The following is a 27,422-nucleotide window of genomic DNA, read 5'->3' as shown; positions in this document are numbered from 1 at the left end:
ACACACTGATGATGTTGGTCGAGAAGGCCTGGCTCTCAGTCTCCGTTCTAATTCATCCCAAAGGTATTCTATCGGGTTCAGGTCAGGACCCTGTGCAGGCCAGTCAAGTTCATCCACACCAGACTCTGTCATCCATGTCTTTATGGACATTGCTTTGTGCACTGGTGCACAGTCATGTTGGAAGAGGAAGGGGCCCGCTCCAAACTGTTCCCACAAGGTTGGGAGCATGGAATTGTCCAAAATGTTTTAGTATCCTGGAGAATTCAAAGTTCCTTTCACTGGAACTAAGGGGCCAAGCCCAACTCCTGAAAAACAACCCCACACCATAATTCCTCCTCCACCATATTTCACACCCAGCACAACACAAATGTACCGTTTTCCTGGCAACCTCCAAACCCAGACTCGTCCATCAAATTACCAGATGGAAAAGTGTGATTCATCACTCCAGAGAAGGCGTCTCCACTGCTCTAGGGTCCAGTGGTGACGTGCTTTACACCACTGCATCCCACGCTTTGCATTGGACTTGGTTATGTATGGCTTAGATGCAGCTGCTCGGCCATGGAAACCCATTCCATGAAGCTCTCTGCGTACTGTACGTGGGCTAATTGGAAGGTCACATGAAGTCTGGAGCTCTGTAGCAACTGACTGTGCAGAAAGTCGTCGACCCCTCTCTGTAAGTTTATGTGGCCTACCACTTCGTGGCTGAGTTGCTGTTAATCCCTAACTTTTCCATTTTTTTAAATAATAAAGCCGACAGTTGACTTTGGAATATTTAGGAGTGAGGAAATTTCACGACTGGATTTGTTGCACAGGTGGCATTCTATGACAGTTCCACGCTGGAAATCACTGAGCTCCTGAGAGCAGCCCATTCTTTCACAAATGTTTGTAGAAACAGTTTCTCTAAGTGCTTGATTTTATACACCTGAGGCCGGGCCAAGTGATTAGGACACCTGATTCTGATCATTTGGATAGGTGGCAAAATACTTTTGGCAACATATGTGTGTATATATGTATATGTATAATATACATATACACATATACACATTGTATATATGTGTATGTATATATGTAAGTGTATATGTATTCATGTATATATGTGTATGTATATGTTTATGTGTTTAAGACCTCAAGTGGGAGCCGACCATCAGCTCCCTCATCAAGAAGGCCCAGCAGAGGATGTACTTCCTGCGGCAGCTGAAAAAACTGAAGGTGCCGACCGAGATGTTGGTGCAGTTCTACTCAGCAATCATCGAGTCCATCCTCACCTCCTCCATCACCGTGTGGTTCCCCGGCGCATGGTACGTGCTGCTGAGAAGGTGATTGGCTGCAAACTCCCACCCCTCCAGGACCTGTTCTTCTCCAGGACCAAGAGACGTGTGGGTCGGATCACAGCTGACTCTTCTCACCCTGGACACAAACTATTCTCCCCTCTCCCCTCAGGCAGGAGACTACGGTCCATCCAGACCCACACCTCCCTCCACCTGAACAGTTTTTTCCCCTCGGCCATCAGACACATGAACAATAACAAGATCTGATAGCTCAGTTACAGCTCATGTTATTCTATTCTGTGTTATATGTGTTTTATGTTGCACGATTGCGCCAAGTAAAATTCGTAGTTTGTGAACCCGTTCTCAAACAATGGCAATAAAAACTCTTCTGATTCTGATTCTGATTCTGATTTGTATAAAAGTGTATGTATATTTGTGTATGTATATGTATAAATGTATTTATGTGTGTATATGTATATATGTATGTATATATGTGTATATGTCAATATATGTATACGTGTATATGTATGTGTATATTTGTGTATATGTATGTATATATGTGTATTTGTATGTATATATGTGTGTATGTACATGTGTGTATATGTGTATTTATTTGTATATATGTTTACATACGTATATATGTGTGTGTTTATGTATTTGTATATGTATGTATATATTTGAATATGTACATGTGTATATATGTACATGTGTATATATGTACATTTGTGTATATATATATACATACAGTATATACATATATACAGTATATGCATATGTGTATATTTATGCATATATATATATATATATATATATATATATATATATATATATATATATATATATATATATATATATATATATATGCATAAATAGACTCTGCAGCATCGCGTGGACATCGGGGGCGGTACCTCTGGATTGGCAGACCGGGGTGGTGGTTCCTCTCTTTAAAAAGGGGAACCGGAGGGTGTGTTCTAACTATCAGGGGATCACACTCCTCAGCCTTCCCGGTAAGGTCTATTCAGGTGTACTGGAGAGGAGGCTACGCCGGATAGTCGAACCTCGGATTCAGGAGGAACAGTGTGGTTTTCGTCCTGGTCGTGGAACTGTGGACCAGCTCTATACTCTCGGCAGGGTCCTTGAGGGTGCATGGGAGTTTGCCCAACCAGTCTACATGTGCTTTGTGGACTTGGAGAAGGCATTCGACCGTGTCCCTCGGGAAGTCCTGTGGGGAGTGCTCAGAGAGTATGGGGTATCGGACTGTCTGATTGTGGCGGTCCGCTCCCTGTATGATCAGTGTCAGAGCTTGGTCCGCATTGCCGGCAGTAAGTCGGACACGTTTCCAGTGAGGGTTGGACTCCGCCAAGGCTGCCCTTTGTCACCGATTCTGTTCATAACTTTTATGGACAGAATTTCTAGGCGCAGTCAAGGCGTTGAGGGGATCCGGTTTGGTGGCTGCGGGATTAGGTCTCTGCTTTTTGCAGATGATGTGGTCCTGATGGCTTCATCTGGCCAGGATCGTCAGCTCTCACTGGATCGGTTCGCAGCTGAGTGTGAAGCGACTGGGATGAGAATCAGCACCGCCAAGTCTGAGTCCATGGTCCTCGCCCGGAAAAGGGTGGAGTGCCATCTCCGGGTTGGGGAGGAGATCTTGCCCCAAGTGGAGGAGTTCAAGTACCTCGGAGTCTTGTTCACGAGTGAGGGAAGAGTGGTTCGTGAGATCGACAGGCGGATCGGTGCGGCGTCTTCAGTAATGCGGGCGCTGTATCGGTCCGTTGTGGTGAAGAAGGAGCTGAGCCGCAAGGCAAAGCTCTCAATTTACCGGTCGATCTACGTTCCCATCCTCACCTATGGTCATGAGCTTGGGTTATGACCGAAAGGACAAGATCACGGGTACAAGCGGCCGAAATGAGTTTCCTCCGCCGGGTGGCGGGTCTCTCCCTTAGAGATAGGGTGAGAAGCTCTGTCATCCGGGAGGAGCTCAAAGTAAAGCCACTGCTCCTCCACATCGAGAGGAGCCAGATGAGGTGGTTCGGGCATCTGGTCAGGATGCCACCCGAACGCCTCCCTAGGGAGGTGTTTAGGGCACGTCCGACCGGTAGGAGGCCACGGGGAAGACCCAGGACACGTTGGGAAGACTATGTCTCCCGGCTGGCCTGGGAACACCTCGGGATCCCCCGGGAAGAGCTAGACGAAGTGGCTGGGGAGAGGGAAGTCTGGGCTTCCCTGCTGAGGCTGCTGCCCCCGCGACCCGACCTCGGATAAGCGGAAGAAGATGGATGGATGGATGGATATATATATATATATATATATATATATATATATATATATATATATATATATATATATATATATATATATATATATATATATATATATATATATATATATATATATATATATATATATATATATATATACTGTATATGTATATGTATATGTGTTTATGTCAATGTGTACGTATATATATCCATCCATCCATTTTCTACCGCTTGTCCCTTTCAGGGTCGCAGGGCGTGCTGGAGCCTATCTCAGTTGCATTCGGGCGGAAGACGGGGTACACCCTGGACAAGTTGCCACCTCATCGCAGGGCCAACACAGATAGACAACATTCCCACTCACATTCACACACTGTGGCCAATTTAGTGTTGCCAATCAACCTATCCCCAGGTGCATGTCTTTGGAGGTGGGAGGAAGCCGGAGTACCCGGAGGGAACCCACACAGTCATGGGGAGAACATGCAAACTCCACACAGAAAGACCCAGAGCCTGGTGAACGAACCTAGGACTTTCTTATTGTGAGGCACATGCACTAACCCCTGTACCACTGTACTACTGTGTATATATGTATATGTATGTATATTTATGTATATATGTTTGCATGTATGAATATATAACACTTTATTATATGCTTTATTATTTGTGAAGGTGCTACTTTTATGACCATAATATCCAACACATTTGCTTAATTTAGGTCTGAACTATACAGGAGGATGACAATTGTGATGTTCGAAAAAGTTGATACTGTATATTGTTGGGCTTTGTTGCTCCTGCTTTGTTTACACAAAACACAAACATACATTTTGATTAGACCGTTGTCATACGCATTTGAGCAATAAAGTTGCAAAACTGCACATACTGTAAATTGCAAATAAAAAATGCAGTAAAATACTATAAGAATAGAATAGAATACAAGTAGTAAGCACCAACAGCAAAATAAGAAAGACATTTTATTTTTAAACATTGATTCTTGAAAATTTTGGATTGATTTAGGATGATGATCAATAAAAATCTGAATAGATGTTTGTCCCTGCAACTAAAGTAATTAGCATAAGTAAATGTCCTTTTAAGGGCTTGATAGAGGAGCATCAACACAAACACAACAACCTAGAGTGTTAATGTCAAGTTTAGGTTGCATGCATTACCACATTGTAAAAATAACAATCTTCAAAACTAGGTCAGCTTTTCCATGTTTGTTATGTCAAAGGCTAAGAATAAGACTGATGCAATACAACATTAGTGAAAAGCATTTTTGATTTTAAAAAAATATGTAAAATAGCTTTTTTGTAGTGTTCTTGTTTGAAACATTTTGAATTAAAAATAACTCAAACAAATATTTATCAATTTATCCCCACCTTCTACCTTCCTACTCACGTCCGTTGTGTCCTTGGGCAAGACACTTCACCCTTGCTCCTGATGGCTGCTGGTTAGCGCCTTGCATGGCAGCTCCCGCCATCAGTGTGTGAATGTGTGTGTGAATGGATGAATGTGGAAATACTGTCAAAGCGCTTTGAGTACCTTGAAGGTAGAAAAGCGCTATACAAGTATAACCCATTTATCATTTATTTATTTATCAACTGAGAGTTCCCTTTTTAGAGATTAGAATAAAGATGTGTTCTTAAACGCAAATAGAAATGAATTAGTAAATTGTATTTCAAGTTATTTTTTATTTTTACAATATGTTTCTTGTGTTTGCAATAAAACATTAACATGATGTACGTACAGCACTACCCATACCTTTTGTAAACTCACTGAATCATAATTAGGTAGGAAAAAAATCGGAAAACACTAGGTAACATTAAAGTATTTCATCCCATAGGGACGGCGTGGCGAAGTTGGTAGAGTGGCTGTGCCAGCAATCGGAGTGTTGCTGGTTACTGGAGTTCAATTCCCACCTTCTACCATCCTAGTCACGTCCGTTGTGTCCTTGGGCAAGACACTTCACCCTTTGCCTCTGATGGCTGCTGGTTAGCGCCTTGCACGGCAGCTCCCGCCATCAGTGTGTGAATGTGTGTGTGAATGGGTAAATGTGGAAATACTGTCAAAGCGCTTTGAGTACCTTGAAGGTAGAAAAGCGCTATACAAGTATAACCCATTTATTTATTTATCCCCTGCTTATTTGTTTAACGATATGAACAGCCCTTTCTTTTTATGGAAAGTTTCTTTAGATAAAATATTAATAAAATCATTTTATTAAAAAATAGTCAAATTGGCGTTGTTTTGCAAAAGATGATAAGATGTATTGCATTTAGATAAACATTAAAACAGTAGGCCACGTCACTACGTAAGATGATGTCATGTCGACGCCGTCAACGTGTTGACGTCACAGGAAAACAATTCGAGACGTCTGTCTGCGCCTGCACGCTTTCTCCCGGCTGGTGAAAGTGAAACCATCGAATTGGAAGCATTACCTGCTTAAGGCGGTCTTAGTTTAGTTTGATTTAGTTTAGTTTAGTACGTGATTGTAAAAGCATGTTTTTGAGTCAGCTCCCTGACGATGTCCTCTATCACATCTTGTCTTATTTGGACTGGAAAACACTCAGTCGCCTTTCTCAGGTTTCTAAAGTCATCTTTCATTTTGTCAGCCGTGACTCAGTGTGGAAGAAGATGGCTAAAGACATGTTAAACACCGGAATCTCTCCGAACGGAACCGACCTGTAAGATACATCTCCGCTTGCCTATCATTAGCATTAGCATTAGAACTAGCATTAGCACTTGCATAGTTGGCCAACTTTGATGTGTTGTGATGTAAACTATTACTTTTAGATGACAGTAAATAAACACTAATGTCCAGAAGCAATCGCAAACATATTGTTTTGTCAGACCCAAGAAACATTGTCACATGTCATCTAGTGTTCAAACGATTCCCTCAAGGAATTCCAATGGAGAAAAGTGAAAGTGTGATCAAGTGCTAGCCACATATGATGTAATGCACACTTTGTATGTAGGATCCCTGCATAGATGATCGTGTTGTGATGATGTCGTCATATTGTTGCAGGTATCCTCACATCTTGCTGAAGGAGAGAGTGAAGCTTTCTCAAAACTGGTGTGCTGGCATGTGTAAAAGAGATACTCCTCTGAAATGGAAGACAAAGTATGTCATATTTTCAAAAATACAGTACACACAGTTCAAATTAAGGCCTGCAGTTCGTTATGTCAACAACTATTATTTTGCTATCATTACAATCAACAACTAAAATGATTAGGAGCACTTTGGAAACAAAACATTTGCTATTTTTCACCTACAGTGCATCCGGAAGGTATTCACAGTGCTTATAATTTTCCTACATTTTGTTATGTTACACAGCCTTTTCCAAAATGGAATAAATTAATGTTTGTCCTCAAAATTGACAATGTGTAAAAGGTTTTTAAGATTAAAAATATTTATTAAAACTAAAAAACGAAAACAAAATATCCAAGGTCATAAGTATTCACAGTCTTTGCTCATGATTCATCTTTGCAGCAATAACAGCTTTAAGTCTTTTTGAACACGATTCCACAACCTCGGCACACTTCTGTGGTCAGTTTTGCCATTTCCTTTTTGCAGCACCTCTAAAGCGCCATCAGGTTGGATGGGAAGTGTTGGTTGTCATCCAGTATGTCTCTGTAAATTGCTGCATTCATCTTTCCCTCTATCCTGACAAGTCTTCCAGTTCCTGCCGCTGAAAAACATCCCCACAGCATGATGCTGCATGACTTGAGGCTTTAATTGCCGCCATAGTGCGTCACTTCCTGTCAATGAGAAAGGACGCAAAGAAAAAAAGCTCCGCTTCTGCTACCGGAGTTTTTGTTAAGTCTGAAGATTTTGACCACTGATTTGACCACTGATTTGCGATCACAGCCACAGGAGAGTCACCTGGCATCTTCGATCTGATTTTGGTCAGTTGAGAGGCACTGATACGCTGAAATAAGGCAAGTGGAAGAGCCGTTAGTCTCAAGCCAAAGGCGCCTCCCGCAGTTCAAAGCGGTTGCCTAGCAACCAAAAGTCACGGCGAGTTTACAGCTGTTTTAAAGTGATCCCGACGTCGCAGAGTGATATAAGTTGACAGGCTGACACCTCAAATTGATCTCTGAACGGCGCAAGGTACGAAATTGTTGAAAAAACAAGTTAAAAGTGCCGCAAGTCGCTAAAGAAGTAACTGCCCTTAAGACATAAGAGGCGCTGACGTCAGTGACTGCCGTGATGCCAAAAGTTAAAGGATTGACTGGAAAGACTGATTTGAAGCTGGGCACAGGACATGATGGGATTCAAGAAGGGATACTACAAAAAATACTCAAGGAATTTAAAGAAGAAATGATAGAAAAATTGGAAGAATTGATTGATGGATGGAAAGAGGATATGAAAGAAATGAAAGAAGAAATGAAAGAAATGAAAAAAGAAAACAACTCCAGAAATAAAGAAGCCACTGAAATGAGCAAACAAATGAAGATCCTTCAAGAAGACAACCACATGCTGAGGAACATCATAGATGAAATGGATCAGGATAAACGAATGAATGATATCATTGTGACAGGGCACCGAATTAAACCAAGATCCTATGCGAAAGCTGTGAATAATGAAGATGAACCAGATGAAATGGATATGGTCTCAGCAGAACAGCAAGTGGTCAACTTTCTGCAATCAAAAGAAATTGAAATTGACATTAATACCATCGAAACATGCATCCCACTGAACGGAAGAAACAACAACGCCACTCCAGTCGTGCTCGTGAAACTCGTAAACAGAAAATCTAAAATGGCATTGCTGAGACAGGGAAGGAAGCTGAAGGGAACAAATGTGTACATGAATGAGCATCTCACAAAACGTAATGCTGGAATCGCCAAGAAAGCACGCGACTTGAGAAGGCAGGGAAAAATCCAGGGAACTTGGAGCGCCAACTGTAAAATCTACATCAAGCTGAATGGAAGTCCAGAAGCAAGAGTAATTGTTGTCCATGACATCAAGGACCTGGACAATTTTTAAAGTTTACACAGCTACCACAACAACGATGATAATGGACTCTGACAGAAAACAAGCACCTAAATTCAGCATCAGCACTACTATGTTCCAAGGGACGACTAAACAAGAGGACCTAGATTCAGGATTGCATCCACCTACACTTATAGAGATTATTGAAACAACATCAAAGTTTGTTGAACAAGAAAATATGGAACTAAAAAATTTCTGCAACAAAGATCACAAAAACCAGGATTTTGAAAATGATATAGATCCAGATACAAATGTTTTCTCCCACATCAGTAATAGTTGTTTTTATTATACAGATGATCAATATAATAGCAACATTGAATGTGATAAGAAATAGTCAATTATTCATTTTAATAGTAGAAGCTTGTATGCAAATTACAACAACATTAAGAACTTTTTGGAACACATCAACGAACCTTTCAAAGTGATTGCTGTCACAGAAACATGGATTGATGATAAAAAAGGAATAGATTTTGATGTGGAGGGATATGAACTAAACTACATCAACAGAACCAACAAAAATGGAGGCGGAGTAGCTGTGTACGTGATGAAGAACCTGAACTACAAAGTGGTAAAAAACATGTCATTTGCCATAGATAATATCTTAGAATGTATAACCATTGAAATATGTCAGGAAAAAAGCAAAAACATATTCATCAGTTGTATATATAGATCACCTAAGTCAAGTATAAAAACATTTGAAGAATGGATCAAGGCAACTTACATGGACAATGGTCAAAGAATAATGTTCTTATGTGGTGACTTTAATATTGACTTATTGAACCCCAACAAGCAAAAGTCTATTGATGACTTCATTGATACAATGTACAGCATCAGTCTATATCCTAAAATCACAAAGCCAAGTAGAATCACAGGACACTGTGCCACGCTTATTGATAATATTTTTACCAATGATTTTGATAATAACACTACAAGTGGTCTACTTATAAGCGACGTTAGTGATCATCTGCCAGTTTTTACAATATATGATGGAAACTACAAGAAGAACATGGAAGACAAAAGGACATTTCGAAGACTATGCACAGAGAAGAGGATGACTGCCTTCAAAATTGAGCTACAAAAGCAAGATTAGGACAATGTGTATAATGAAAAAGAGGTTGATGAAGCATATGAACATTTCTTAAACAAGTTCATAATACTTTATGACAAATATTGTCCATGGATACAACTCAGTAACAAGCAGAGAAAGAATAATCAACCATGGATGACAAAAGGATTAAAAAATGCTTGTCAGAAGAAGAATACACTATATAGAAAATTATAGCACAAAGAACTATAGAGGCAGAAATTAAGTACAAAAAGTATAAAAACAAGTTAACAGACATACTACGATCATGTAGAAAAGAATATTACAGTGAATTATTGGACAGGAACAAAAATAATATGAGAGCAACATGGGGCATCCTCAATAGCATTATTAAAAATGGAACTAAGAGGGACTACCCTCAATACTTCTTAGATGAAAATAAAAAAAATGACAACATAAAGGAAGTAGTTGAAAGCTTCAATAATTATTTTGTAAATATTGGACCAAAATTGGAAGAAAGGATTCCAGACCCGGTTCCAATTGAGGACTATAATGATACCATAGAGCGAAATCCCAACTCCATGTTCCTCAGTAATGTGACACAGGAGGAAATAGTTACAATCGTGAAAAAATGTAAATCTAAGACTTCAACTGATTGTAACGGAATTGATATGGAAACGATAAAAAAGGTTATTGAAGAGATCTGAGGACCTTTAATGTATATTAGTAACCTATCATTTCAAACAGGTACATTTCCAAACAAAATGAAAATAGCTAAAGTTGCACCAATTTATAAGACTGGAGACAAACATCAATTTACAAATTATAGACCTGTTTCTCTACTTCCACAATTTTCTAAAATCATTGAAAAACTGTTCAATAGCAGATTAGAAAGTTTCATAAATAAAAATAGAATACTCGAAGAGAACCAATATGGATACAGAGCTAATGTTTCAACTTCAATGGCTTTAATTGAAATTACAGAAGAAATTACCAATGCAATAGATAGTAAAAAATGTGCGGTAGCGGTTTTTATGGATCTAACTAAAGCATTTGACACAATTAATCACAATATTTTAATCAAAAAACTAGAACGATATGGCATCAGAGGGTTAGTCTTAAACTGGATAAGAAGTTATCTAACGAACAGGAAACAATACGTGAAGCTAGGCGAACACACGTCTACAACGCTAAATATATCCTGTGGTGTACCTCAGGGATCAATACTAGGACCTAAATTATTCAATCTCTATATAAATGACATTTGTAAAGTTACAAAAGATTTAAAGTTAGTATTATTTGCGGATGGTACAACAGCGTTTTGTTCAGGAGAGAACACACAGGAGATAATACAAATAATAACAGAAGAAATTAACAAATTAAAAAGATGGTTTGACAAAAACAGACTATCGTTGAATCTTAGTAAAACTAAAATAATGCTATTTGGTAACAGTAGAAGAGAAAGTCAAACACAAATACAAATAGACGGAATAGAAATTGAAAGAGTAAACGAAACCACATTTGTAGGTATAATGATTGATGGTAAATTGAACTGGAAATCTCACGTAAAAAATATACAACATAAAGTTGCAAGAAACACGTCAATAATGAATAAAGCAAAACATGTTCTAGACCAAAAATCCCTTCATATTCTCTACTGCTCACTAGTGTTACCATATCTGAGCTACTGTGTAGAAATATGGGGAAATAATTACAAAAGTACACTTCATTCATTAACGGTGTTACAAAAAAGATCAGTTAGAATAATACATAATGTTGGATATAGAGAACATACAAACCCTTTATTTATTGAATCAAAAATACTGAAATTCCACGACATAGTGAATTTGCAAACAGCTAAAATTATGCACAAAGCAAACTATAACCTGCTACCCAAGAATATACAACAATTCTTCTCAAAAAAAGAGGAGAAATATAATCTTAGAGAAAAACGTAATTTAAAACATTTGTTTGCACGTACAACACTTAAGACCTTCAGTATATCAGTATGTGGAATTAAATTATGGAATGGATTAAGCAAAGCAATCAAACAATGTACTAATATGATACACTTCAAGAAACTCTTCAAACTTAAAGTGTTTACAAAGTACAAAGAAGAAGAACCATGACAAACATTCTCAATTTATTTCATCCATCCATTCATTCATTCTTAAAGTAATCTTACTTATCTCATCATATGAAATATGACTTACTTCACCAATTATTATTATTAAATTCTTACTATTATTTATTTATTTATTTATTTTTATTGTGATTACTTATGGAGTTTATTGTGAAAAAATTGTGAACAGGAAGTGAACAAAAAGTTTTGCAACTGTTATGTAAAGAAAAGGGGTAGGATTAAATAAGCTCTGCTTCTTCCTACTCCTTTTCAAACATGTTGAAAAGAAACTGGAAATTGTGATGTATCATGTTGTATGCTTGCATGTTCGCAATAAACTCAAACTCAAAACTCAAGGTGCATCAGCAGAGTATTGATCAAAGGCTGTGAATACTTATGTACATGTGATTTATTTAAGTTTTGTTTTACTTTTAATGAAATAATTAATAAAACATGTTCACATTGTCAATATGTGGCATTGTCTGAAGAATTTTGAGAACAAAAATTAATTTCTTCCATCTTGGTAAAAGGCTATAACAAAGTGTGGAAAAAAATAAGTGCTGTAAATAGTTTCTGGAGGCACTGTATGATATAAAGCTGAGGTGTAGGCTGTTTATTTGTTTTGTGTTTACAGTAGTACCTTGGTTTTCTTACGCCCCACTTCCCCATATGATTTGGTATTTAATATGAGTGTAAAATTTACGTGCCTGCATTTAACGCTGAGCTGATAATAGTCATAGTCGGGAAGTAGGTATTGCCATTCGGTTTAATTTGCCCGTCTTGTCTTTTGTTAAGTTGTACAAAGTGTATATTTTGTATCATACTTACTGCCCACCAGCTGTTTGTTTGTAAAGTGCATTTTCCTTGTAGTTTTCATTACCAAATTTGTAGGTGTTGAAAGCGCCATCTAAAATCGGTAATGAGCAGCATGTTTATGGCTTAGCCATTGTAAATTAACCAGCGCTTTTTTTTTTTTTACATGAAGACTTACTTTTGACTTCTTTTTATCAGGCATACTTGCTTTGTTGGCATGAAAACTTGCAACATTACCTAGAACACTGCTACAAGCACGCTTGTTTGCCCACCAAGTCTGTATCGGGTCTGCAACCGGAAGTGACAATACCTGCAAAAAAAGATAGTGTTGCACCGTTGGATTTTACCTTAATAAGTATTTGGCAATACCGATTTAATTTGGTGGCTACGTATAAAAGTACCAAATTCAATACCTGACCCTATACGCCACCTAATCTTAGAGACAGCATACATCTCTCATAGGCGTTATCGAAAACACTTCACATTACTTCTTTATTATCCACCAATGACAGTTACAACAAACAAGGTTTCAGTGAAAAAAACTCCCAGAATTACAACACAGAAATCGTTTTTTACGCGTTCTTTATTTTGTGAATTGCTGCAAAAATATCACAATTTGTTGCAAATGGTATTTCTTATTTATCAATGTATTATTTAGTTAACAGTATGTAACTTATTCACTAGTCTGTTCAATTTGAGTGTCGCTCAATTCCATAAGAACAAAAAAGGTACTGTATAGGTTTTTTTATTTTTACAAATATTTGCATTTTTTATGTTTTTTAAAGTACCGCTTCAGGCACCGTTTAAACACAGCATCGTTTTCCAAGTACAAGTTGCGATGAAAATTATACTTTTCCCTAGTCATAAAAATAGGTGTTTTTCATATCTACTATTGTTTTCTGAGAAATGTTACTTGATCAAAGCTTTTCTAACATTCTACACTACAAAATGTACTAGAATTTGTGTTATCAAATCAGATTAATATTGGTATCGGTCAATACGCAAGGCTTCAATATCGGTATCTTATGGGAAGCTAAAAAGTTGCATAGTTGGACACCTCTACACTTTGTACTATTTTATCTTTAACAAATTGTGTCTATCTTCTAAAATTTGGAGCATTACTTTACTAATATTTTTCTGAAATATTTTTAGATTGTTGCCATGGTTGCAGCTGGATGGGGACACACTCTTCTTGTCTCAGGCTGCAGACATCAGAGCATATCGTCTGCAACAGAAGTGCAGGAGGACTCTGCGTAAGCCAGTTGAAATATACTCAGGCCACCGGGCGGACGTCTGTAAATTTGTTGTGACCGACTCGCACCTGATCAGCGGTGGAAGGTAGTGATTACTTGTGTCAATAAGGGTCTTTTATCATCACCAGTGCTTTGACTCTTTTGTTTATTTGTCTAAAATTTATGGCCGGAAAAAAAATCTAGCAGGCTGTTTTCTGACAAAAGATTGGGTTCTGGAAATGAACACATTATCTACGATATAACCAAAATAAAAAGCAAACAATTCTATCTCATTTAAAATACTACAAAAGGAAAGCTGCCATCCAATTGAACGTAAAAATAATTATTAAGTTTAGCAGTACCTCAACTTACGAGCACAATGTGTTTAATTACCAAGCTCATAAGTCAAAACACTCATATCTCAAATCAGTAACATCATTACATGATGCCTTAGCTTTATTTATAAAATGTTGATGTTTTTTTAACGGCCATAAAAACAGCTACGTTCTTACATTTAATTGTTTGTAGTGTGAAACATGAATATTAAATGACAAAATACAAAAATACAGTGTTATTTAGTTTAACGATTGTACTCACGTGAAAGAGTCCTATAATGCACAATTACTTTTCTACATCCCTAGATTCATAAGTAGTGAAATTCTATTGGGTGACATGTCTCGCCAGTGTTTGCAAGCGTTAATGACTTCTGCACCGATGGAAAGCAGCCGAGAGAACAGCATTACCTTCACACTGTATTTATATTATTCACATGTGAATAAAGCTGTATAATAGACTGTATTTATATTATTCACATGTAAAAAATACCCAAGTGTTTATTGTGAGCAAACTGGTGCTGAATTTCCCCCAGGGATCAATAAAGTACTTTCTATTCTCTATTGTATTCTACATAGGCAATCTGGAAGCAAAAGTGAGTCTTTCAAAGTAAAACGTTTCAAAGTAAGAGTCTCTGCATAAATATACATTGGAGAACAGATCACGCAAAATCTATTTGTGGCGGTCCAAACGTATCGTACAAATGTAGGGAAACTATTTAAATCTGTTTATTTAAACTTGAGATCAAATTTTAACTAGGACAGTTTTTGGTTGAAAGTAATTGTAGGCCAACGTGGCCCAAATCAGATTTTTTTGAGAGCTGATTTTTTCCAGCTGACTGTTTACACTGCAAGTAAAATGTGATTTTAATCAGACTCCAGTGTAAACGCGCACAGGCACCAATGTGGCCCCAATGTGGCCTCGACGTCACTTGCAAGCACACTTCGATTAAGTGAAAACAAAGGAAGTTGACCGAGAGGAAGTCGCTACTACTACAAATGTAATAAAAGTCGCAACACCTTTAAAAATGAGTTGTTTTTTGAAGTGAAAGTAAATTAAAGTAATATAATGTATGAATGGATGTATATAGTGTAATACATTTGGGAGGTTTGTAATCTTTTTATGGCTGTTAAGTGGAGGAGACACAGACGTCAGCGTGGATCTACGTTAGCTTTATTTTTCAACTCACATGTAAGCAAATGTGCCACAGCGTCAATTCCGGTCCTTCAACAACCGCTATTTCTTCGGAATCAAAATATATATTCATATATTACATGTAGCCTAATATTTGCGCACTATTGACAAGTGATGCACCGAAAATGTGGTCGTTTTAAATACAAATCGAAACCAGATGTTGTGATGAAATATCCATTTCCGCTGGTGACAGCGTCTTTCTGGCGCACACGAACGACGTAGCTCGCCCAAAGCTGTCAAAAAAGTCGCATTCGGGTTACATTCAAGCATAGACTGAAGTCACAATTGAAAAGATCAGATTCCAATTGGATTCTGGACTACCTCTCCTGATGAGGCCTGAAAAGATCAGATTTAAAGCACTTCAGAGTGTTAAGACTGGCAGAAAAAAAATCAGATCTGTCACTTGAGGGCAAAAAAAAATCAAACTTGGTGTGCAGTGTAAACAGGGCCTAGAAATACATTTTATTTTGATTTGCAGACTTGCTTTTTAGCAAACCTGTTCTCTCCCACCTAAACGTCTGCAACAGTAAAGACCTGATCATGGTGGGATGTTTTAAACTCATTTTAATTAATTCTGCTATAGATGCTGTTGAAAATTATTGTCACTGTAAAATATGAGTATTAAAAAGATGAATGTGTCTGTAGGGAAGGGTACCTTTTAACATTTGAACCGATTGAACCGAACATATGGTACCGATTCCTGATCATATTTCATATTTCTGCTCTCAACATAGTCATGTTGTTATTATTTTGCCAAACCCATATAACAGATTTATTCTAATAACTCCCTTTTGTGTGTTTTAGCGATGGCAAGATTGTGGTCCACAATAGGAGAACTCACAATTCAACTCAGTTGTCAGGTCATCACCAGGAAATAAACTGTATTGACTCAAAAGATGGACTCATCATCAGTGGATCCAGAGATCAAACTACCCGGGTCATTATTATTACATTTTTACATATTACTTATCATTGCAATACAGTCAACTATGCTATTTATCCCACTCGTATATAATGTGCACAGTCATCGTATTATGGGGCTAAGATGATGTCATTATTTTTGCAGGTCTGGTCATTGGCTTCTGACTGCCAAAAACATGTAATCCCCTTGTATGACAGAGTGTGGTCTGTAGCAATCAATCCTGCACTGAGGTAAGACTTGCTCACTCACACAATATAGCAGGGGTTCCCAAACCTTTTGCCACCAAAGGCCAAAGTGAACATGTACCAATGGGTTGCGGGCCAAATACAGCAATTTTAAGTAGGAGTGTCCCGATACAACTTTTTCACTTCCAATACGTTACCAATATTGGAACCTTGAGAATTGGTCGATACTGATATTGATCTAGTGCAGGGGTCGGCAACCCGCGGCTCCGGAGCCGCATGCGGCTCTTTGATCACTCTGATGCGGCTCAGCTGCATACTTGCTGATCCTCCCGATTTTTCTGGGAGACATCCGAATTTCAGTGCCTCTCCCGAAAATCTCTCGGGATAACCATTCTCCGATTTTCACCCGGACAACAATATTGAGGGCGTGCCGTGATGGCACTGCCTTTAGCGTCTTCTACAACCTGTCGTCGCGTCCGCTTTTTCACCATACTAACTGCGTGCCGGCCCAGTCACATGTTGTATGCAGCCTCTGCCCACACACGTAAGTGACTGTAAGGCAATCTTGGTCAACAACCATATAGGTCACACTGACTGTGGACGTATAAAACAACTTTAACACTGTTACTAATATGCGCCACACTGTGAACCCACACCAAACAAGAATGACAAACACTTTTCGGGAGAACATCCGCACCGTAACACAACATAAACACAACAGAACAAATACCCAGAATCCCATGCCACCCTAACTCTTCCGGGCTACATTATACACCCCCGCTACCACCAAACCTCGCCCCCCCAACCCCGCCCACCTTAACCGACGCACAGAGGGGGGAGGTTGATGTGTGGGGGGGCAGGGTTGGGGGGGGGGGTGTTGGTGGTAGCGGGGGTGTATAATGGGGGGGGGGTTGGTGGTAGCGGGGGTGTATAATGTAGCCCGGAAGAGTTAGGGATGCATGGGATTTGGGGTATTTGTTCTGTTGTGTTTATGTTGTGTTACGGTGCGGATGTTCTCCCGAAATGTGTTTGTCATTCTTGTTTGTTGTGGGTTCACAGTGTGGCGCATATTTGTAACAGTGTTAAAGTTGTTTTATACGGTCACCCTCAGTGTGACCTGTGTGGCTGTTGACCAAGTATGCCTTGCAGTCACTTATGTGTGTCTGCAAAAGCCTCATACAACATGGAATGCTGTTAGTACAGATTGTAGAGGCTGTGCCATCACGGTACGCCCTAATTATTGTTGTTAGGGTGAAAATCAGCAGCCGAGAGAATATTTGCCCTGAAATTCGGGAGTCTATTGTATAAATCTGGAGGGGTTGGCATGTATGGTTGAATTATGTGGACACTTTATTTTTAGCAAATATTAGCTAATTTGGAATTTGATGCCTGCAACATGTATCAAAAAAGCTGTTTATTACTGGATACTTTCTAATATGCCTTGGAGATTTTGTATGTGTCAGTAATATGCAACTATAATTGTTTGTTACTTGTTTATATTGACAAATGTGCTGTTTTAGACTGCAATATTTTTAAATGATTATTACATATGTCTAGCTTGTGTGTTATTTTGTGCTTAGTTTTTGTGTAACTGCTAGTAGCCTATGGCTTAGCATGTTTCCCTTTTGTAAATGACTTGATTAAAAAAGAAACAAATTAACTGTCCAGTTTTGCACAAGTAAACACTGCACGGCTGCTTGTATCAGAGATTTTACATGCAAACTGATAGCATTTGATACTTGTTTTTGTATTCGAAATCCTATATCAATATTGGGTTAAGACGCCTTAATTTTAAGTGTGAAACACAAATAACCTAAATGGAAATAATAAAGTTCCCACCCTTTGGCGAGCCAAACAAAACAACTCAGCAGGCAAAATTTGGCCCATGAGCCCCACTTTGGGCACCCCTGCAATATAGAATAAAATAAAATAAAACAGTAAAGATAGGGAGTGTTTATCCAGAAAGTGTGTGGCTTCATTTAGTAGGGAAATGTTTATGTTGCATGTTTTGAATGTGAAAGCTCATTTAATTATCTTTTAACAAAATGTTATTAACTTTCCAATGTTTTAGTCTTTTCTGATGCACTAGTACCTTAACTTATGACCTCAAATGGTTCTAGGACCAAGCTCATAACTCAAAACACTTGTATCTCAAATCAGCCTGCTTGAAGCCATCAGTTCCTCTACACGTGGGCACGGCCAATTTGAAGAGACGGGGCCCCCTACGTCACGTCCTGTTTACATCCTGTAGACATGGGCTCTGCCATTTCATTGAGCTTCAGCAGCTTGCAGCACTTTTGACTTCTTTTTTTCCACAATTGTCGTTTGTACCTGGTGCAGATCACTTTGTGTCATCAGAAATGCTTTAAATGTGTCCAAACTCCCACAGTCTTGCTGTCTAGCTTTGGGTTGCTGGACAGCCACTTTGAAATGGCATGTTAGTAGTTAGCCTTCATCTTGCGGCTCCTTCAGTTCGAGGATTTTATCAGCAAAGGGGGCTTTGTTCTGCAGAAAGTCTTTAATTGTGATAAGACTGAAAAAGATGCCACAGCGGACCTTTGTTACAGCGAAGAAGGCACTACCATGACTCAAGCTGATAAAGGATCGCCTTACACTTCTAGTTTATATATATATATATATATATATATATATATATATATATATATATATATATATATATATATATATATATATATATATATATATATATATATATATATATATATATGTACCTAATATACAGTATATCTATACAGATAGTAGTATAAGAAAGAGACAAATAGACTACATGTTGTAGCGTTGTCCCGTGCAGGATTGTACATAGTACCACATCCCTACTGTTTACTCCTGCAGTATCTTGTAACAGACATTTCCACAATGTTTGATTGAGGTAATATATGCTAACAGTTGACAACTGTCATTTTTTTCATATTCATAATCGTGTTTACAAGAGGTGCAACGCTACAGGTAACCCACGTTATAGTCCATACCTGGTTTTAGGGCCACAGTTTTGATTTTTTTTCGGTACGTTCTGTGGGGTAAGAGAACAACTTCTTTTTCCTCTCAAAATATTTTTTTGTTTTGTTTGTCATCTCAAACATTTTGCAGTAAACAAAGTATAATTGGTGTACTGAGTACTATAAGACTTTTGTTTCAAGTTACTAGACAACACTTTAAAATGACAAATTATAATTGTATTCTTTAATTACTTGTATACATCAGTGCTTCTAACCGGTGCTTTGGCAAACAACAAGTGGTGACCCACATTTTGGAGTTTTTAAAACTCAAATTCTGTATTTTATATTGAATGAAAATACATTAATGTGCAGTTTGAATTTGAGGTACTGTAAAAAATGTGTACCAACACGTAAAACAAGTTTAATGATTATTTCATTAACATGAAGGAAGAAAGATAGCCAGGATTTAACATTCAGCTGTGTCTCACCGCCACACATTACAGCTGTCAAGTGAGAGCTTAAAGGGGAACTGCACTTTTTTGGGGAATTTTGCCTATTTTTCACAATTATTATTAAAGACATGACGACCGATGTATTTTTTTTACGCATTCTAAATAGTAAATACATTCGATCAAAAGTCTGCTTACAATCGAGCCTGTTGGAGCTGCTCTATTCTGCCTGTTGAGCCCTTGGAAGGTTTTATATACATGATGTAAATATATATGTAATGTAGTATCAGATACATTTATAATAACATTTAATATATGTATTTTGATAATTTTAAGCATATGTTAAAGTTAAAAAGTTAAATCCCAACGATCGTCACACACACTAGGTGTGGTGAAATTTGTCCTCTGCATTTGACCCATCCCCATGTTCACCCCATGGGAGGTGAGGGGAGCAGTGAGCAGCAGCGTGCGCCGCGCTCAGGAATCATTTTGGTGATTTAACCCCCGATTCCAACCCTTGATGCTGAGTGCCAAGCAGGAAGTCAACGGGTCCCATTTTTATAGTCTTTGGTATGACTCGGCCGGGGTTTGAACTCACAACATTCCACTCTCTTCCACAAGGCCACTGAGCTGGTTATGTGGCACATTAATTTCACAAACGCGTCACAACGTTCGCTTTTTTTTTTCAACATCACTGATTACTGCTCATTGCAGAATTTATGAGAGCCAACACACATAATAAATCATCACTTATTGTACAAGCTCTGCTGTCATTAGGATGCAGACTGGTTCATATATTTAAATTTGGATGAAGATCTACTCATAATCCTCATGAAGAAAAGAGTGGAACCAAATGTTTTTTCATGTCGTTCTCGCCAAATTCTCGGTCTAAATTGGCTTTCAAAGTGTACTAATTTGTAAGATTATGTCTGCGTTCTTCTACTATCCAGGTAAGAGGCATGATTTATGATCTAGAACAGGGGTCGGCAACCTTTACCACTCAAAGAGCCATTTTGGCAAGTTTCACAAATTAAAGAAAGTAATGGGAGCCACAAAAAAATTTCTAAAATTTAAAATGAAAAACACCGCATACAAAGCTTAAATGCTTTGTGCTATGTTAACCAGGGGTCTCCGACACACGCATCAGCACGCACTTTAATGTGGAAATTTGATGTTATACTTGCCAACCCCCTCATTTATCCCGGGAGACTCCCGAATATCAGAGCGTGATGACACTGCAATTGGCACCCTCTGCGGTCTGCCCTAACAGTGTACCTGCTCGACCACATGTAGAATGCAGCTTCAGTTTGCTCACGTAATTGACAGCAAGGCTACTACCTCAGCAGCCACACATCTTACACTGACGGTACCAATACCCAGAATCCCATGCAGCCCCAACTCTTCCGCTCAACCAACGCACGGAAGGGGGGGGGGGGTTGATGTGTGGGGGGATTTGGTGGTAGCGGGGGTGTATAATGTAGACCGGAAGAGTTAGGGCTGCATGGGATTCTGGGTAATGGTTGTGTTGTGTTTATGTTGTGTTACGGTGGGATGTTCTCCAGAAATGTATTTTTCATTCTTTTTTGGTGTGGGTTCACAGTGTGGCGCATATTTGTAACGTAACAATGTTAAAGTTGTTTGATATGGCTACCGTCAGTGTAAGCTGTGTGGCTGATGAGTAAGTATGCTTTGCTGTCCCCTGTGTGTGCAAGGAATAACAACATGCGGCTGGACTGGCACGCTATATGTAAATGCAATAGAGGACAATTACTGCAGTGCAATTAGGGCACGCCCTTTATTCAGTAATTAGAGTGTAAATAGGATTATTTTTTCCCTGGGAGTAATCTATGAGAGACACTGAGATCCATAAGTCTCCTGGGAAAATCGGGGGGGTCGGCATGTATGTAGCTGAGCCGCATCAGAGTGGTCAAGGAGCCGCATGCGGCTCCGGAGCCGCGGGTTGCCGACCCCTGATCTAGAACAAAGCAGCTAATCAGTCGATCATGTTAACATTGGCACAAAAGGTCATAATCAAGGTGCCGCTATAAATATTTTGTCTGCATTAGCGCTTATAATAACAATATCACTAATACTTGGTTAATATTCAAGTCTCGAAATGTATAATGGAGTATTGCTGGTGCTCTTTGGATGTTTACTTTACTTTATGAGCAGAATAGAGACCCTTCTTCTGGCTCTGCTGTAAGATGACTTTTATTAGAGTTTTACTTTGTGCGTTACAGAATCAATTTTAAACTCCTTTTATTTGTTTTTAAATGTCTAAACAACCTCGCGCCAACATATCTCTCCGACCTCCTTCAGCCTTACTGCCCCACCCGATCCCTAAGATCAGCCGATCAGCTGCTACTGACGGTCCCGGACACAAGGCTGAAGCTTAGAGGTGACAGAGCTTTCGCTGCTGCTGCTCCCAAGCTCTGGAACGACCTACCTCTGAGTGTTAGACAAGCCTCCTCTCTTCCTGTTTTTAAATCCCTCTTAAAAACATACTTTTATTCCATGGCTTTTAACACTAAGTGATACCCATCCTGCAATGGCGCCCTATAATACACCTGCTGTGAACTTGTTTTTATGTTTTTATGTTTTTTATATTTTATTTATTTATTTTTTATCGTGTTCTGTTTGCGTTGTGTTGTGTTTGCTCGGTTCTCGTATTATTTTTAACCTGCCCATTGTACAGCACTTTGGTTACCCCTGTGGTAAATTTTAAATGTGCTTTATAAATAAAGTTGATTTGATTTGATTTTATTAAGAGTTAGAATGCATTGAAAAAAAACATCCGTCGTCATGTCTTTCATAATCCATCCATCCATCCATCCATTTTCTACCGCTATTCCCTTTGTGAAAATTCCAAAAAAAAGGGCAGTTCCCCTTTAAAGACAAACAACAAACATTCGGCCTACACTATAAAAGTGGTGTGTTACATCTTGTTTGGCTGCACTGAACACAGTAAAGCTCTCATAAAAGTAACTTAAACCAACATCAGGCTAAACAATTAATGTGTCCATGATGGAGAATAAATATTAGCAGAAGTAAAAGGGTGACTTACCATACTGAATGTTTACTTAGAGGTAAATATCACACATTATGTGCACTTGTTTGCGTTATTGTTGTCATTTGCACTTGCTTTTGTGTATTTTATTGCTGACTTATGTGCTTGCTTAAGTTGTTGTGGTGGACGCTTACAAGACTGCAAGTCAGAGTATTTAGTAAGAGTTTATAATTGTATTGTTTATTAATTAAGAAAAAAATATGAATGCATAATAAATCATATTGTTAAATCGGTTTGTTATATAACCGATTGATTTAATGTTTGTGTTTGTTGAAAAATACATGAAAAGGGGACCTTGAAAAAATAGATGCATCTGAAATCACATTGCAACATTGAGGAAATAAATGATTTCCAAAATTGTTCAGCCCTATTATCATGTCATAATTCCTTATATCAGCCCAACGATTATTTGTCCGATTTTTATCGTGCAGCTTTATTTTATTGATGTACACTACCGTTCAAAAGTTTGGGGTCACCCAAACAATTTTGTGGAATAGCCTTCATTTCTAAGAACAAGAATAGACTGTCGAGTTTCAGATGAAAGTTCTCTTTTTCTGGCCATTTTGAGCGTTTAATTGACCCCACAAATGTGATGCTCCAGAAACTCAATCTGCTCAAAGGAAGGTCAGTTTTGTAGCTTCTGTAACGAGCTAAACTGTTTTCAGATGTGTGAACATGATTGCACAAGGGTTTTCTAATCATCAATTCGCCTTCTGAGCCAATGAGCAAACACATTGTACCATTAGAACACTGGAGTGATAGTTGCTGGAAATGGGCCTCTATACACCTATGTAGATATTGCACCAAAAACCAGACATTTGCAGCTTGAACAGTCATTTACCACATTAGCAATGTATAGAGTGTATTTCTTTAAAGTTAAGACTACGGTAGTTTAAAGTTATCTTCATTGAAAAGTACAGTGCTTTTCCTTCAAAAATAAGGACATTTCAATGTGACCCCAAACTTTTGAACGGTAGTGTACGTTGAATTGTTATGCACAACATGTTATTTTTTCTGTATAACTTACATGTTTTAACCATTAACTCGTAACATAATCGCTGGAGTATAGTTTTGGACTGAACTGTACAAAGATACATGAGTTGGTCTAAAGTACACATTGTTTTATTGATAACACATACAGTTTATTTCATTAAAGGAACGAGCACATTTTAATAGGTAATGATTGAGTTATTAGGAATAAAATTTGATACAAAGAAATTAGAAATCTGGTGTATCATTAAGCCAGTATTGCGATCCTGCCTGTCTGGTCTAGACATTGGAGCAGCTCTTCAAGATGGAGGGAAGCAAGCAGATAATCCGCATCATTAATCCATCCAATTTGCTGGTTGAAATAGCAGACAAGACCTAAGCCTTCCACCCCCACCAAATGGAAAGTGGTTTGTGCTTGTCACTGACCAACGACCTGTGTAATTTTAACTCTTTGAAAGCAGGTGCTGAGAAACTTGATGAAACCCTGTTTCCTAAACACTTTGTCTTTGGCTGCTAGAACTAATTGCACACAGAAAGGGAAGGACGCGATTCACGACACCATCTTAAGTATACAAACATGAAATGATGAGTGAACTTGATTCTAAATAGGGCCATTTAACAACTTATTTGGTTAAAACAATAAACTGTTTGTAATACAGAGTTGTTCTTAATTGTATGCCTTCAAAACAAGTTATCAAGACATATGCTAGCTGTATTAGCTGTCTAATCAGCATCTCTACACTGCCTCTGTCAAAGGGCTTAAATAACTACTAACTAAAATAGGATACATACATAAAGATAACCAGGCTGTTTTTGTCTTGATTTTACCCTTTCCGACCAAAGACGACATCAAATCTGTCTGGTTGTCCTGTGTGGTAATAGTGGAATTTTACAGATAGTTGGCTCCAAAACAGGTTGGGGCCAACAATTGCAAATATTACGGTAAACTCTTCATGTCAGTGTGGAACGCTGACTACTTCCGAGTCATCACTCTGTGCCAGATTTATTAAGATAGGTTACGTTTGGACCTTAGTGGTACTAGGCTATAAACAGCAACCATCATCCTAATTTGAAAACAAATCACTTCTAGCTGTCAGTAGATTATAGGATATGTTCACGCTGTTGCCATTATTTTTTTCAGTAATTTCTTTTTTTGGTTTAGAATTAGATAGGTTGATTGGCAACACTAAATTGGCCCTAGTGTGTGAATGTGAGTGTGAATGTTGTCTGTCTATCTGTGTTGGCCCTGCGATGAGGTGGCGACTTGTCCAGGGTGTACCCCCCCTTCCGCCCGATTGTAGCTGAGATAGGCTCCAGCACCCCCCGTGACCCCGAAGGGAATAAGCGGTAGAAAATGGATGGATGGATGGTTTAGAATTAGACTACCATAATTCCCTCATCGTATGTCTTACTCCATGTTTTTGTGTTCCGATTGTTGCTATGGTGGTTGCTATGTTTCTTCTTCTTTCACTTTGTTTGATCATTTCAGGCCTGGAGGAGTAGAGTCTAGATCAGTGGTGGGACAAAATGGTTGTGTATACAGTATGTGTAGTGTGCTAAAATGATATCAATACAGCATAAATCAACCCCCTAATTTTTATACAGTATATTGATGTGTGGAGTCTATGACAGAAAATATCCTCTTCAGATTAAAAAAATATTGAACACAGATTTAGACAGTCATCAACATTATTTAGGAGAAATAGGCCTTTTCCGTACAATCTATAAATTCAACTCAGAAAATAAGGGAGCAAAAACAAGTGTTGCAGGTCTGTTGAGTGTATGCAGATAATGTTGTCTCCAATACTGTGATTACCAGTATGTGTCTCTGTAGCTCCTTTCACACAGTGTTTTAATATGCTTTTATTAGCCTAGCTACTCAGAGTAAAATACATGGACATTGGGGCTTCCCTCTCTGTGTTGGAAGGAGTATGGCCTCCAATGGGGTTAAACCATGTGTAAAAGGGAAATGCAGCATGGCGTTCTTGAGCTTGCGGGTAATGCAGGATGTCAATCATTACAGCAAAGTGTGTTATTAATGCTTGTCTTGCTGATTGTGTTTCCAACTCTCAACATCATTAAGCAGATCCTCCTTTGGAATTCTTGGCTGCTCCCTCACCTTTCTCACAGTCATCCTAACCACACCAAATTAAATCCTGTAGTAAGCTCCAGAGTGAGTACAGGGTTTCCTCTAAATTACCAAGATACCAGTAGCAGTGGGGGCATGGTTAGGGGGTGCGGTCACCATGACCTCATCATATAATTTAAAAAAAATTTGCTATAATGTATAATTTTCTTCAAAAAGGTATACATACATTTAAAACAAATCTGTTATTATTAATTAGTATTAACATATATTTTTTATTCTATATTGTTTTGCTATATTTTCAATTGTACTTTGTTGAGAATTTTTTAAATGTTAAAGACTTTTAGTGACGTTTTCTTTATTAAAAACAACTTACAACTGTCATGACTAGGGATGATGTTTGATAAGAAATTATCGAGTTTGAGCCTATTATCGAATCCTCTTATCGAACCGATTCCTTATCGATTCTCTTATCGAGTCCAGATAGATTGTTGTATATGGAAAAAACGCAATATTTGGTTTAACAAATCACTTCACATTCTCTACTGCTCGCTACTATAGTATTACCATATCTGAGTTATTGTGCAGAAATGTGGGGAAATAACTACAAATGTGCGCTACATTCGTTAACCGTGTTACAAAAAAAATTAATTAGACTGATACATAATGTTGGATATAGAGAACATACAAACACTTTATTTATTGAGTCAAAAATATTAAAGTTCGATGATTTGGTAAAATTGCAAACAGCTAAAATGATGTGGAATTAAATGATGGAATGGATTAAGTAAAGAAGTTAAACATTGTACTCATATGATCCAGTTTAAGAGGTTGTTCAAATGAATAGTGCTTACAAAGTACAAAGAAGAAGAATTATAAGAAATACTTTCAACCTTATTGAAAATAAGATATTCTTCATCTCAGTATATTAATAATGACTGAATTAATTAATTACATATTACAAAACGGTTGTATATACTAATTCACAGATATTTTATTATAAAAAGGTCAGTAAATGATGTATATATTTGTATGAAGTGGGAAAGGGGTAGGATTAAATAAGCTTTACTTCTTCCTACTCCTGTAAAGTGAAATGATATGAAACTGTGATGTATTATGATAAATGATAAATGGGTTATACTTGTATAGCGCTTTTCTACCTTCAAGGTACTCAAAGCGCTTTGACACTATTTCCACATTCAGCCATTCACACACTGATGGCGGGAGCTGCCATGCAAGGCCCTAACCACGACCCATCAGGAGCAAGGGTGAAGTGTCTTGCTCAAGGACACAACGGACGTGACGAGGTTGGTAGAAGGTGGGGATTGAACCAGGAACCCTCAGGTTGCTGGCACGGCCACTCTCCCAACCGCGCCACACCGTCCCCCCGATGATCCGACCCCGATGTGGTCGGATCATGTTTTGTTTAGTTATGTGCTGTTAGTTTTGGACTTCCTTAGTTTTTTTGTGCACTTCGGGGGTTTGTTTTAGTCTCCATGGTTACTTATGATTTT

The 27,422-nt window shown here is 38.3% G+C and overlaps 1 protein-coding gene across 2 annotated transcripts in view; it reads left to right on the top strand.

The window, feature by feature from the left end:
- The first annotated feature begins 5,880 nt into the window (after window positions 1-5,880).
- The window catches only part of fbxw4 (F-box and WD repeat domain containing 4), a 170,777-nt gene continuing 149,235 nt past the window's right edge, over window positions 5,881-27,422 (top strand). For both annotated transcript variants that reach the window (XM_062058895.1, XM_062058894.1), the window contains exons 1-5: window positions 5,881-6,201; window positions 6,543-6,638; window positions 13,646-13,831; window positions 16,057-16,189; window positions 16,319-16,404. In XM_062058895.1, the coding sequence (XP_061914879.1) occupies window positions 6,017-6,201; window positions 6,543-6,638; window positions 13,646-13,831; window positions 16,057-16,189; window positions 16,319-16,404 (686 nt within the window). In that variant the 5' untranslated portion in view covers window positions 5,881-6,016. The remainder of the gene's footprint in view (window positions 6,202-6,542; window positions 6,639-13,645; window positions 13,832-16,056; window positions 16,190-16,318; window positions 16,405-27,422) is intronic.

This window comes from Entelurus aequoreus, linkage group LG09 (assembly GCF_033978785.1).
Source record: "Entelurus aequoreus isolate RoL-2023_Sb linkage group LG09, RoL_Eaeq_v1.1, whole genome shotgun sequence".
Lineage (NCBI taxonomy): Eukaryota > Metazoa > Chordata > Actinopteri > Syngnathiformes > Syngnathidae > Entelurus > Entelurus aequoreus.
This window is presented reverse-complemented; position numbering and strand designations above follow the sequence as displayed.